General features: G+C 44.1%; 1 protein-coding gene across 1 annotated transcript in view; it reads right to left on the bottom strand.

Annotated features, from left to right (window-relative positions):
- Window positions 1-15,083, bottom strand: part of OTOGL (otogelin like) — a 1,067,300-nt gene that overhangs the window by 967,526 nt on the left and 84,691 nt on the right. Inside the window, exon 7 of the mRNA XM_078649280.1 lies at window positions 4,627-4,751. Coding sequence (XP_078505406.1) covers window positions 4,627-4,751 — 125 coding nt within the window. The remainder of the gene's footprint in view (window positions 1-4,626; window positions 4,752-15,083) is intronic.

The following is a 15,083-nucleotide window of genomic DNA, read 5'->3' as shown; positions in this document are numbered from 1 at the left end:
CTTTATATCCTCCTGGCCTGATGCCATAGTCGTCCCCATCTTTAAAAAAGGGGACAGGGATGACCCCACCTGCTACCGGCCAATCTCACTCTTGGACGCATTGATGAAGGTGGCAGGCCGGATGGGGGGAGGAAAACCATGTCATCTCAAACCTACAGTATGGTTTCAGATCAGGCAAAGGGACCGTGGAACAGTGTTTATACTTGGCCCTCCTTATCTCTAAATATACTCAGGCAAAGAGCGGAAAACTTTTTATCACCTTTATCGATCTAAGTTCCGATCATGGATTATTATGGGAAATACTCAGTGATATGGGCATTGATAGTCAAATTCTGGCCTTTATTAAAGAACTATACAGGGGTGCAGGAGCAAGGGTGAGGTATGGCCGTATGGGGGAGTGCTCAAACAAATTCCCTATACCAAGGGGGGTCAGACAGGGGTGCATTTTAGCATCCCTATTATTCACCCTATATGTCAATTCCGTCGGACAATATATCAGGGGCTCACAGCATGATTACCCCACTATTAGCGGGTCCCCAGTACCAATATTATTATACGCCGACGACGCGGCTTTAATGTCGCGGATTAGATTAGCGCTACAGAGGACCGTGGATAAATTCACCATTTTTATGAGGGACAGAGGCCTAAGAGTTGACCTATCAAAAACCTATACAATGTCCTGTGGGCAAGGGACAAAGAGGGTGCCCTGTCCAATTTTCCTCGATGATAACAGAATTGAAACCACGGATAGGTTCTCTTACCTAGGCGTAAATTTCGACAGGAGGGGAAGTTGGCAAGCAGCAGTCACCGCTAGACAATTAGCTTTCACACGCACCATTGGAGCCTTGAGTAATTTTGCGGCCAAATTAGGGGGAAAACCAGCTAAAGAACTAATACACATATACAAAGCTAAATGTGTTTCAACAGCTACATACGGTGCTGGTCTGTGGGGGACGGAAAACGCCCAGACGATACAATGCTGCGAAAATCAGTTCATTTGCCATCTACTGGGTGTTCCCAAATCTACTTCCACGTACATGTTACACATAGAAGCTGGTCTCCCATACATCTCAGACATCATAAGGATTTCCCCCATACTCCTCTGGCACAAGGTTTGGGTTACACGTGAGACCTCATTAAATAGAGATTTAATTAACGATTGTCTTTCCCTCGATGGAGTAGCCAATATCAAATGGCTATCCTATGTAAGAAATATGCTTAATGAGATAAGACACCCGGAATTCTTTGCCAGACCAACTAGTATGGAGGTGGTATCGAGAGGCTCGCTGAAAAAGATGGTTCTTGACCACTTAGCGAGTGCTAGGTGGCGTTTTGAAAAAGGGAAAAAAAACATTCTTAGATATCAGCAAATTACCTCTCACGAGGGGCTACAAAAGTATCTTTTCTCTGTGTCAAGCCCCTACGTTCGTATTCTGTTGACTCGCTTTAGGCTTGGCACTTTTTTTCGTCTGATTACTTTCCCCCTTTGTAACAATTGGTCCATGGACAAACTCGTATGCCCCTGTGATGACACCTCTTATCAATCGAACATCCATTGAGTGCTCTTTTGTAAATTTTATCAGCCACCTCGAAGGGCTTTTTTGTTACCTGTCCTCAGGGCATGGGGGATTCGAACTTGTACATTAGCCTTTGTTAAGCTGCAACAGTTAGAAGAAGATCACGTCATTCATGCAGTATCCAGATTTTTGAAACTTGCGATTAAATTTCGGAACACAATGTGATGTTTTAGTAATATAATTTGTCTTAATTGTATAAATGTTTGTAAGTAATTTGCAGGTGATATGGGCCTTCCATAAACTATATGAATTTATACTTTTAACTGCGACACTTGTGACATTAAGGATCTTTGATCAAGTTTTTTATCGATTGTGTACATTGTAAAATGTGTTTTATATTATGTGCTTTTATGATTTTGATTTTTGAAATCGAATAAAGCTTGTTTGAACCTTGAACCATTAATGGGGGCACTTTTATTTTCTGTCCCAGTTTGATCAGACCCTGTATGAAAGCATACACATCGCAAATGCTCCTCCTTCCTAAACACGCCAAAAGATTTTTTTTTAAAATCCTGGCACATCTTTATTGATAAACTAAACGAACAAGAAATCCAAGCTGACGTCCTAACACAATGCAATAATGCACCAACTCTAACCCACAATAGATTAACACACATCACAACACGAGATCAACACATCACAACAATGTGACGTGTTTGGCTTTTGGATTGGTTTATTATTGATGCATTTTGAATTATTGCATTGTGTTGGTTTGTTGCTCTGGTTATTTTACTATTCTATTGTAGTCTGATGTGCTATATAATCTTCCCTTGTTGTGGAATGTACTGGTCAAAACACAGTACCTAGCATTATAGTTTTAGATCCCAGACTGTTATCCAATCCACTATCTATAAATAAAAAAACATCTAGAAAACCAGATCGACAGAAAAAAAAGCAACGAACGAATGGATCCGTTCAGCACTCAAAGCTGAACCTATTGGACATATCAAAACACTTTTCTTACGCCAAAGCTTCAACTTTTAAGACATTAATAAATAATTTTTAAAAATGAAATATGATTATGCTGAATGGGCGACCATGCTGTGTTCAGTGAGAACAGGATATGAAACTTACAAGCTTCTGCTTAACCATAATATGTAACCATTATATGCAACACATTCGTGTTTTCTAGAAATGTCCACCCACTTCAGCTAAATGTCTGTATATTGGAAGTGACCCTGAGCATCTATGTACAAAAAATGTGATGGAGTTCCTTTAAAATGTACCCCAAATGTACAGGAAAAGCTGGCTCCTGATCCACCGCTACAAGGCTGCCTCGACTGTCCCTACACTTAGGAATAGGCGCATTGAATAAGGTTGCCATTCTATTGACAAGTAATCTGGCTTTGGAAAGAAGGCCCCCTTCTCTGAGGGTGAGTGGCAGAGACCGTCTGGCCCACGCAGCTTGATTTTGACAGGCTCAAGCCCGTGGGACTGTCAGCAAGTGACCAGAGGTTGGCTGACTTGTGCCTGACCTGTGAAGACACAACAGGACAATTTTATATGAGCTCTGTCCTGCAAACAGATGGATGTTTTTAACATGTAGGAATGAGAAACTCAAGGCCCCATTGGAAAAAAGATGACTGTGAATGATCATTAAGAATGAAGCAAAGGTGCACCTGGCAGGAAGGTGACCTCCACAATGTGAAAGGATTCCCGTCCTCTTTGTGAGAGGGGTCATTGGCTCCCTCAGCCTGCAAGTTTCCCTGGTGTGGAGATGTCACGGTGCTGGTGCTTTCCTTGTCCCAGCATAGTTTCTATCTGGGCTTGTACCGGAAATAAGTGAGCAGAAGGGCGATGATTTGCAGGGACAGAACAATACAGTCCTCATTTTACACGCGCCTGATGCATTGATCACTTTCCGGGTTGCAATTATTTTTTTTAAAGAAAAACAAAGCCCTTGCAAATAGATTAGCACTGTGCATGTATACAGTTCTGGTTTGCACTTATTAATCTTTTCAGGTAAAACAGGTTGAGGGCATTGGGCACCAAAATTACCGGGAAAACTGGCCACGGATAATTTTATATACTGCAGGAGAGAAGAGGCAGGAGTCAAGTCAAGAAGAACTTTATTTCGGCAATTACTGCCATAAAAACACAATAATATAACATTTTAAATGGTACATCATAAAATAGCATACTAAAATTAAGAGAAAGTGGGAAGTAGGAACAAATAATAATACTTTTTACATTTAAATCTCAGGTAACAAGTAGATGGCAGTGAGAAGAGATTCTCACTCCTTCGAATTATTGAATCATAGTATACATTAAGCATGGGCGGATATGTTGATTAAGGGCAGTATATAGCAACATATCGGAGGATGTCATCAAATGGCACAATTCATTAAAAAATATAAATAAACTAAAAAGCATGGTTTAAAAAGTGAGCATCAATGAATAACATTTAAAATCTAGGGAAACATTATTAGATAAGGCAGCACCATTTCAAGTCACAACCCTAGCTTTTCACTAAACTTCTGCGTTTACACCACATTGCAAAAAGAAATGTTGTTATAGTAGCAACAAAAACCAGGTGTGTATCATACTTTAGAAGCCTAAAAACCTCCCTGAAATTTCTAATTCCTAAATTCCTACAAAGTTGGAGGACCCATTTAGATCTAGAAGAGGCAGGAATCAAGGGAAGGCATGCAAGAGAGAAGCAAGCTTCCCATCATGGGTGCCAGTGAATTGAAATGGGCACGTGGCACACATCGGATGGCCTGCTCAGGCTTCATCTTTCTTCACAAGACTCTGGTGACACAGCTACAGGCCACATGATGCTCAGTGCCAGAGCATCAATTGCTACTCTGGAGCCAAGGGCCAAACTTTAAACAGAATTTATACCCCATGTACAGGTGCTGCCACTGTCTACAGTCTCATCTCTTGTACCACAAACAACAGCTCTCAGGACGGTAAGTGTGTGACACACAAACTAACTTTTGTCTGTCCTTTTACTAGAAACAGCAAGTATAGCAACTGACAAAAAAGCAACATTTTAAAAGCACAATCTTACATTTCGACTGTTAACAAGCAATATTGATACACTTACCTCGTGTAATTCTTTGTTTGGACATGGACTTGGAAATTCTGACAAAGTAGCTACACAGCCCGATTCATCCGGGGTTTGTACAGACCAGCTGTTCGCAAATTGGGCAATGTCTTCCGAGTATTCATCTGCTGTGAAAAAATAAATATTGAAGATGACATTAGGGACCACAACAGAGGTTAAGAAACAGTCCTTGCACCTGCTTCAAAAGTACAGCCAATGACGTGCTCCACGTCTGTACAGTGGAACCAGTGTTTCAATGCACATTGGAATTAGGATGCTTGAGCTACATGCCTTTGGAAAAGGGGGTGATGTTGTGAATTACAGACCCAGCAAATGGAAAATACCAGTGGAAGAGTCATGACCCTCTCTCTGCCTGACCAGAGTCAACCTAACCTGACCAAGACCATGGATGTAGAGAATCCATACACCAAGCTTTCATGGATCTCGTCTGTGTCTTTGATTCTGTGCAACGGCTCAAGCTATGGAATATCAAGGAAGGCATGGCTTACAATAGGGCCATCATTCAGCTACTACGCTGGAAACAACTGCCAGGATCTGGTACAGTACAGAAGGTTACTTATCTAAAATAAATTCTTGTGACGGTGGTGTATGGCAAGGGTGTGTTTTAGCACCCCCTTTTTTTTATATTAATGGTCTGTGTAAGAGAGGAAAAGACGTGCCTAAGATAAGTTCCCATGCCATATCAGTTCTTTTACATGCGGATGGCATAGTTTTAGTAGATAGAACAATCAATGGTCTACAGATTTTATTGGGAGCTTTTAACACTTTTATGCCTGATCTGGATCTGAAGACATACCTCATTAAATCAGTTGTTGTGAAATGTGTCTCCAAATATGCTAAATCATGGAAATATATAATCTCAGGGAAAGAGGTAGCCAAGGTTCCTAATTTTAATTATCTAGGAATACCATTTGATGAAGCCTTCAACTGGACATTCCTGTTAAAATACGATCACTCCAACTTCAGATATCTGTTGGGGTTGTATTCCGCTCCGTCCAAAGGCTAGGACACAAACCAGTTAAGGAAATTTTATGGATCTATAAAAGCAAATGCTTTTTGGTTAGCACGTTTAGTGCACATGTATAGGAATGTACTGATGTTACTACTATACAAATTATTGATAACCACTTCATCTGAAGACTCCTTTCTCTAAGGGGGTCATAGTGTAGATATAGGTAACTAGAAACTTTAGAATGCTTTGTCAGGACCAACTGCATTCCGGCATGTCGACAATAGGAACGCAGCATATGCTGGTGTAGAATTGTACGTGAGTTACGGCCATAGTATTGACATCATCTGTGAGACAGTGCTGCCGTATTATAATGTATGAATGCTTTTCTTCTAGGTGTGGGCATTCTAAAGATATATCGTACTTTTAGACGGTTGTGACATCGGAATAGCTACGGATAGACATTTGAAAGTAAGTAGGCCTAGTTGTGTTTCAAAAATAATGGATTGCACATCCAATCCTGAAGGGGCGCCGATGTGACATATTTCTAATTGTCTTCCCTCAGAGGTGGCGTCCCCTCCACATCTCTAGCTATAGACAAGGCGAATTTAAAGATTACAGTCAGCCGCCTCCTGCCTGTTAGCGACTACTTACACATTTTACAGGTAAAGAGTACGCTGGTAATTAATTCTTTTCTTACTGCAACGATATTTGCATAGTGCTCAATAGCAAAAAATCCCTTTTCTCTGTTGTTATACTTTTCAGCAAACAGCTGTTCATATCACTACATTAATAAAGTAGCAGAAATCTGGCCCCTTCTCCTCGTACAATAGACCAGGTAATTGTTGTTGTAATACTCCCGCCCATTACCAGTAAGTACACCTGCCCTGCTTTTAGTTGGCTAGGAGGATTAATATTCACCTCCTTCTCACAATAGATCGCGTGACAGGTCCTCAACAATTTTGAAAAGTGACGATATATCCGCATCTTGTCTCTTTGAAAGGTACCTTATCTATGCATTTCTGTGCCATCGCCTTTAGACCTTAAGATCGTTCTTTAGCATGGAAAAGATTTTTCTCACCTTGTCTTACAAACCTAGGATCACATTTCAACCTGTATGGGTTATAAGGGTCACTTGGTGGTGTGAAGTTGTTAGAATCTTTAGTGTGTTAGTAGGTCCCGTGTGTTGTTTCAAATGTAAATATGATTGTACTAAGTCTTACAGGGCATAATTGTAAATGATTATTTTTGTATATATTGTTGCAGATCTGCACCCCAGGTTTAGAGTTCCTATATCGCACTGTATCTGACTGGTCCTGAAGAAGGTGGTTCGTACTCCTGTTCCTTCCACCGAAACGCGTCGACCATCTCCCCTTTTTTCAAACCTAATGACTTTGGTCATCAATTGGACATCAGACCCAATGCTATAGGATACATTATTTGTTTGTGTAATGGAATGGATGCTTAGGAAGAATGTATGTGTTGTGTGTGTGCGGCTCTCTACCTGTTTTGTGCATTATTAATTGATTTAGTGTTAATATGAATCTGATCAACCAAAGTTATATTTGCACTGTCTCATTGTGGTGAAATAACATTTCTTCGAAATTTTTATGTGGAAAAGTGTATATATGGATTTTTTTTATAAATGCTATAAGTGTAAAAATGATGATAAAAAAGAAAAAATAATTTTTCTATTGCAAAATAAAATAAAATGAAGAAAGAAATCTACAATTTGTGTAGACATTGTTAGTGTATGCCCTATGTTTGAGAGACTTTTCCCAAGATAAAAGTACTTATAGGTCAAGAGGGATCATTTTTTTGTTGGTCCTTTCTCTCCCACAATACTGACCTTATTGTTTGCTGTCATGCTGAGGCGCGTTTGGGTTTTGATAAAGATTACATTATATTGCATTCTTTACTGTTATGGTTAAGAGTTTGGAGGAATCCTGAATCCCGCCTTACCAAAGCAATTGTAAGCAATTGTTCAGCATTAGAGAACGTCCAGAGAATCTCATGGCTAACTTATATTAGAGAAATGTTTAATACCCTAGGGATTTCTGACTTGTATTCAAACCCTGAGGTGTCCCAGTTTCTAGTTCCTTACATGGTCCAGGATCTGGTTTCTAAAAAGTGCTTAAAGTTCAGAGAGATGAACCACAGCTCAGGGACCCGGGGCTACCTCATTGGATCATTAATGCGATTGTTGTGCCAGAGCTGTATCTGTAATGTATTCCAAATGCATGGTCCAGGGTCCTTCTTACGAGGCTGCATTTCAATCTTGTTTATTTTTTGGTGGCCTTTCCGACACAAGGAACATGGTTTTAATCCTTACCTGTATGTCCCTGCAACGGGAGTTTGCAACAGAGCACCTTGCACGGTATTCTTTTCTGTAAACTTTATTTAACTCATAGGAAACACTTTAATGCCCCAGCTGCATAGTTTTAATACTGGTTCATACAAGATAGCTTTCTTGCTCTTAGAACAACTGGGAACGCAGGAGTTATATTATGCCGTGCTAAATTATACCAGAAACATATATTGACTCTGGAAATATAGTCCAATGTTTAATTATGTTTCTTATATGAGGCTGTCATGATTTATTTTCTGAGATTAACTGTTTTCAAAAATATTTTGTCATTGTATTGTATTTGTGCACTTGTATGGATGTTATACAGTCGAATAAAGTACGATTTAATTTTGACCTTCTTTCCTCCCAATGTCTATATCTCCTTTACATTTATAATTCAAACTCTGACCCACTGTAGTTCCTTTTGTTAACATTAACAGGCACATAAAATGTCTTCTTTATTTCTCATTTCTCTTCAGGAAACTGAATGCAGACCATTGCAGATGGGGAGGACTGAACAATGTGTGCCGAAAATCTACCCTCCCTTTATCTCCCAGATTATGGAGAAATGCATAGATAATCAGCTAAAAACTTACAAGGAGGAACATCAAAGGCAACCAATACCTATCTCTTCCCTTCAACTTAGGTCTCTCTCCTTGTGTCTTGCTGCTCGCAGCGCCAGGACGCCTCTTTGCTGGGGCAGCTGTTGCACTATATAAGATGGCTTAAGATAACATAACAACCTCCTCGATGAATTTCAGTGTGGGTTCAGACAAGGCTGCAGCACCGAAACAGTGATACTGCATATTGTTGAAGGTGCACTATGGATATTTAACCTCAGCAAATCAAGTCTTCTTGTACTCTTAGATGTATCTGCTGCAGGTTACCTCATCACCCATGCCACCGTGCAAAACACCTTAGAAAAATTAATGCCAATCAAGGAACTATTCCTAAATAGGTTCAAATTCTTTCTGGCCAATATGTCACAACAAATCAAAATATAAAACTCCCTGACTAACAATTAACTCTTTAAACAAGGAGTTGCTCAAGGTCCCATGTCCTTCACTTTCTTCAGTCTATGCATGGCACCAGTCATCTGAATTCTGAGACAATCCAACTTCTTCTGCCACCTTTAAGCTGATTCCATACAATGGACTACTATACGATGACTTGTTCCTGCCCAGCCGGGCCGGAAGTTTATTTTTTCAAAAAATGTCAGTATTAACACAATATTTTCAGACAATTAGTATGACACAAGCCTGTGCCGTACTTAGAAGAGGAGAAAATAGAGAAAAGGTGAAAGGGGTGTCTTCTGGCAAGGAAAAAAGAGCAAAACAGGGCACTTTATAATTGAAAAGAAATAGTGACAGTGTCGCCTGGAGTGAAACAAACAATCTCAAATTGTGAAATGTTACATGTATGTACACTCATAGGTGTTGACGTTTCGATCCCTTCGCTCAATTAAATAATTGGGATCATCATCAGGACTTAATAGATAGGGTTGCCTGAGTGTAACAAAGCCTGTTGAGAAGATAAGAAAACAAGCACAAAGAGAAATCTTTAGAGAAATTTTAAGAGAGCAGTAAACGCATGCCCTAAAATACCTTTATACAACTGCAATCGCAATTAGTGACATGTGCTGAGTGAATGTGCCTTTGTGAAGTAAATAATCATGTTCGCAATTTTATACTTTAATTTCAACAGTTTATTTACATACTGATACTCGGAATCGCAGTGATTCAAGTGCAACAATCGCTGGAAGTTTGTGCACAACGGGTGACTGTGGGGATTGTGCACTAGTGTGTCTAGTGAATATGGGATCCTTATGGCTCAGTGAACTGGTGTTAGAGCCGGGGCACATGCACGTCTGGTTCTATTAGGATATTTGGCATTATCGGCACTGTTGGCAAGCTCATACCTCTATATTTGGAAGAGGTTTCGAAAAGGGCGTCAAACTTGCTAGGGGCGCCTAGGGGAAGCATCCAGGGGTACAATAACTTGTCCTGGTCCCGGGCTCTAATTATTTCCCATCGCGGTTTTAAATCGGGCTGTGGGAAAAAGAATTTTATTTATTTCATTTCAGTACCCGTGGATAGGGCGGGACAACCAACGTGTGAGATACTCAAGATACCTACCCATTGTGGGCTCGTTTTGAACCATACAGGTTTTTCAACCGAGTCTTGGAGCGAGATGGCTCAATAATAAACAGTGCCGATTTTAGCGTGCTGAAATAAATAATATTACAGGTTTTTGTAAGCCTGTTGTCAACATGGCCACTAGACCAATTTCTTTAGCAAAAGAACCAGTCCACATTAGCTCAATACTACAGACACTCAAGTGGTTTCTTATTGAACCAAAAAGCCAGTTAAAGCTAGCCTGTATTGTTCACAAAATTGTTCATGGGAGGACCCTCAACAATGTAACACAAAAACGAGTGATGTCAGCTGGAACCCGTTCACTATGGAGCTTGGATTCCCTAGTACTTGAAACTCTCCTTTTTAAAGACCTTGAAACAATCTTTTACAGTTAGTGAACCCAAGATCTGAAACTCCACCCCATCAGTGATTAGGGTAACCTCCTCTTACGACAGCTTGTAGCAAGAGCTGACGTTACTTCTTTCAACAGACAGTTCATTGCAGCAGACACTTTCACCTAGAACATGATGTCTTGCAACTGTACTGTTAACAAGCCCTGGCATGACATTAAAGCTCTCTAGACTGCAATGACCTTAGACTTTACTCAAGTCAAATATTTTCACAGGGTGGAAATGGATAGTCTACTGTGCAAGAATGTCAGCCTGCTCTCAGATGCCCTACCATTTGTCCTTACCCACGACCTGGCTACATCACACTTCTTGAAGTACCCTAATAGAAATGTGCATCTTTGTAAAGCACCCATTTATCCTGGTGGGTTTCATTCGCCCTATAGAAAATCGCAAATGAATAAAAAATACATTTACACATACCCTGACAGGACCTACTGTTCTCTCTAGCTCAAACATCCTCAAACTGAGGTCAAATAGTTACATGCAGAACTCTCCTAATCATGTTACTCTCCTATAGAAAATATGTTCATCAGAAAACCTTTTGCTCACATCATTTGCACAGTATGCATGGATACCACACCTCCTTACTCACCCCACCCACTCCGATCCTACACTAACTTTTGTTCAAACTCCTGCATCATTCACTCACAACAAACAAAAACCGACCCTTTCAAAAACACAATTTGATGCCCATCTATATCCAGATATCAACACAAAAAAGAACTATTGCAATGAAAGTGCAAGGCTGTAGATTTCATACTCCCAAGACCTGTCAAGGTCTGCTTAACAAGCAGCACATTCCTTGGTAGGTGAACACCCTATTTATATCTGTCATTTCTAACACCATTACACCTTCCACTAGAGACTTCATGGCACCTTCTATCAAAAGTATCTAAATGTAAATACAAACAGTAGCATTATGAAGCCAACTCTCCTTTATCTGGCCAAGGACCAGGCACTCTGCAACCACAACCACTGATACAGTGGCTCTACACCGCCCCTTCACACATAACACAATGAGTTTAATACTTCACGGGAAGCCACTGCTCTTAAAAATACCTACATTCTAGGGTGGCGTGGCCAAGATGGCGACCTAGGAGGTAGCAAACCCTCGAGGCTCCCCGCTCTGTTACCCCTTTTCGGCCGTTCCTTAGCATTTTCACCCCGGTTTTGCGAGGAACCGAGCCGGGAGCAGTGCAGAAACGAGAGGCGAGCAGCTAGGAGGTCTGAAGCTCCGAGGACCTTCGGTGTATCAACGCGGTGGTTCGGGCCAGCTGCCGTGAAATGGCGGCTGAGTGAGTCGGACGCCAAGGAAGGTGTGCCTGCTCCCTACAGGAGGCCCTGAAGTTGCGCAGGGTCGCCTTAGCCTGTCGTTGCTTGGCCTGGAGGTGCTAGCGGTGCGGGGCAGCGGTGGCAGAGCGAGAGACGGCAGACCGAGAGTACAGCTGGTTGCTGGTGTAACGCCCCGTTACGGGGGTCGCGAAAATTGAGGTCCGGGCATCTGGGCTTTCGGACCTGGACCTGGTCATCGGCTCCGGCGTGCTCCTGGGCAACGGACGGGTGCCGGGCCCTGCTATGCACCCCTGGGGCTGCGGCGAGGAGCGGTGAATTGGCAGCTGGGACACGTGTGGAGGTGAGCGGAGAGCGGCGCCAGTGGTCGGGTCAGCTGGAGGGCCCTGCTGGGGCAGGCGTGAAAATCGTCGCCGGGGCGCCTGGGCCTAGGGGCCTGTCGCGGCGGGTGCCTGGGTTCCGGCGGAAGGTAGCATCAGTGGAGTCCGGCCCTGGGGTGCATCCACATATACGGAGGTGAGGAGTGGACAGTGGTGGCCATCTGAGGGACTGAGCCCCGATCCCAACATACAGAAGGTGTGTTCTGGGCGGCCCAGGAGTAGCCGGATGGTCACAGCGGAGGACTGGGGCAGAGACTGAGACCCCTGGCAGGGGGCCTGACGGGGGCGGCGGCCCTGAATCCTGGTTGAACTTTTGCCATCTTTCGACCTGAGAAGGCGGGGGCCTCGATTCTAAGAACTGGCAGAACGCCCCCACAAGAGGGGATGAAGGGCCCCAAATTTCTAGCCCGAGGGTAGGCGCAGGAGGCACTAGGAGATCAAGACAGCTGATTTCCTGGCCGAGCATCGGGAGATCCAGAGGCCGGAGTTCCCGGGTAGGGGTGGCCCGGAGGGACTGTTCGCGCCCCTGCTTTGACACAGCACTCGGGGCCCATATCATGGAAGATGGTACCCAGCCCCCAACAAAGCAATCTGAGGCAGTACCTGCCTATTCTCTCATAGGCCCTGTGGAGCTAGACTTAAGGGTCCAGGGGCCCACAGGAGAACGGCGGCCGGCGCAAAAGGTCAACGGTGCTCAAACACGCACTAAGGTGTCCGGCATTACAGGAAACAGTGCCACGAGAGTGATACCTTGCAGAGAGGCCCCCATGACAACACGGCTCAACGTGCTATCCACTTACCGAGGCTCAGGTGGGTCATGGCAAGCACACGGAAGAAGGGGGAGCGATCTCTCAAAGACATGCTCATCAAATCACCCTCTGCAGGGGATGCCGGTGGTGCATCTAAGCCGACTGTATGACCACAACAGGTCCTAACTCCTACGGAGACCCCCGTTACGAGGGAGTCCTTAGAGACACTGTTCAATACCTTCCGGGAGGATTTCTGGTCATTAAAGCAAGAAGTAGCAGGCGAAGTATAAGAAATCCGCCGAGATGTGGATGGACTGGGGGAGCGGGTTGTAGCTATTGAAGAGAGTGCGCATTCCACCTGCGAGGAAATCGAGTCCCTGCAACAAGAAATCATTTGCCTAAAGGACCAACAACTGGACCTTCAAGCACACGCCAAGGACCTGAAAACAGGTTTCGGCGTAACAACATTCGCGTCAGAGGGTCCCGCCAAGAGAAGAAGGGGCAGATATGGTGGGTTACCTACAAGGCCTCTTCAGAGACATTCTGGGCGAAGCTGCTGACTTCGAAATACGCACTAATCGGGCGCATCAGGTGGGCCTGGGCATGCAGGCGCCGGCCCCACCTCCAGACATTCTGGCTTTCCTACCAGACTTTGTGCTAAAAGAACGTATTCTGCGGGAGGCCAGGAAGAAACAGCCTCTCCAGTACCAGAGTCATCCTGTAGCTCTCTGTCAAGACCTTGCCTCCATAACATTACAAAAGAGGAAAGCCTTTAAGGAAATTACATCCTATTTAAGAGACAAAGGGGTGCCTTACTCATGGGGACACCCCTTTCACATAATTTCACAAGTTACAGCAGCTGAGATCACTTCAGGAAACCTGCGATCTGCTGGGCATCGAGAGGCAGAGCTGCGAGTCCTCTCCCGCCCCAGCACAGCGGCCGTCGAGGGATGGTTGGCAGACAGTGGAACGCAGGTGTTCTCCCAAAACTGTAATGAAGCTGGACACTCTGGCATTGTCTCAAGAAAGAGAAGCGGCCCTAGAGGCGGTGAAGCGCGATACCTTCCCTATCGTGTGAATTTATAATATCAACCGGGGTGTGCATAGCACAAGGATTTGTCTGGCCAGGGGGGGGGAGCGGGGTTGCCCTGATTCCACGTGGACCCCTCATTCTTTGTATATTCCAAGTGCCGGCAACTGTGGATATCAGGCGTTGGACAATAGTGAAGGGACGGGGCAGGTTTGTTGGGATTAGGAAGGCGGTATGGGGGAGTTGGCGGGGGATGTCTCGTTGGGGTTAGGGCGGGGGAGGACTGGGATGGGGTTGGGGGGGTCGGGATGCGGGGGGAGGAACCAGTGTGCCGTCTGTGGGGAGTTGGGAATTGGATTTTGCGCACCCAGGAGCTTATGCATCGCAGAGACCCGCGCATGCGCCGCTTACGCTTTTTTTCCCTGGCCAATTTCCAGGTCTTTTCTCATGACCCAAGTCTTAACACTTAACGTGAAGGGGTTAAACAATCCCACTAAGAGACGTGCGATTCTGAGATATCTAGAGAATTTGGGGGCCTCCATCTGTTTATTGCAGGAGACACATTTGCTGCCCAAAGACTGGCATAGAATGAGGTCCTGAGCCTTTCCCCATCAATTTTATTCCTCCATGCCGGATAAAAGAAGGGGGGGGCCATACTCCTTGCAAGGCATTTTCGGGGTAGGGTAGGTGATAAGGTGGCAGACATGAAAGGAAGACTCTTGGCATACAGGTTTTGGGTGGGGGACACTTCTGTGGTTATAGGTTCTATCTATGCCCCTATCTCTGGACAGGAGCCATTTCTCATCGATTCAATTTCGGACATCCTCCGTCACCAAGACAGAAGGGTCGTATTGGGGGGGGCCTTAACATAGTTATGGACCTGGATAAGGACAGGTCAGGTCATAGGCACAGGGCTACAGGGGCTCTTTCCAAGGTAGGGGTAGACTGGCTCTGAGATAGGGGACTGGTAGATATCTGGAGGGCAGCCCTTCCCCATAGCACGCAATACTCCTTCTATTCCCATGTCCACCATACCTATGCTCGCCTAGATCACTTTATAGGGTCTTCCGAACTTAATGCCCTGGTCCGTTCAGTTTAAATCACCCCTGCAGCATTGTCAGATCATGATGCGGTACAGTTGAGTAT

Source organism: Lissotriton helveticus, chromosome 1_1, assembly GCF_964261635.1.
Source record: "Lissotriton helveticus chromosome 1_1, aLisHel1.1, whole genome shotgun sequence".
Lineage (NCBI taxonomy): Eukaryota > Metazoa > Chordata > Amphibia > Caudata > Salamandridae > Lissotriton > Lissotriton helveticus.
Note: the sequence above shows the minus strand (reverse complement) of the source record. Positions and strands in the feature narration are given on the sequence as shown.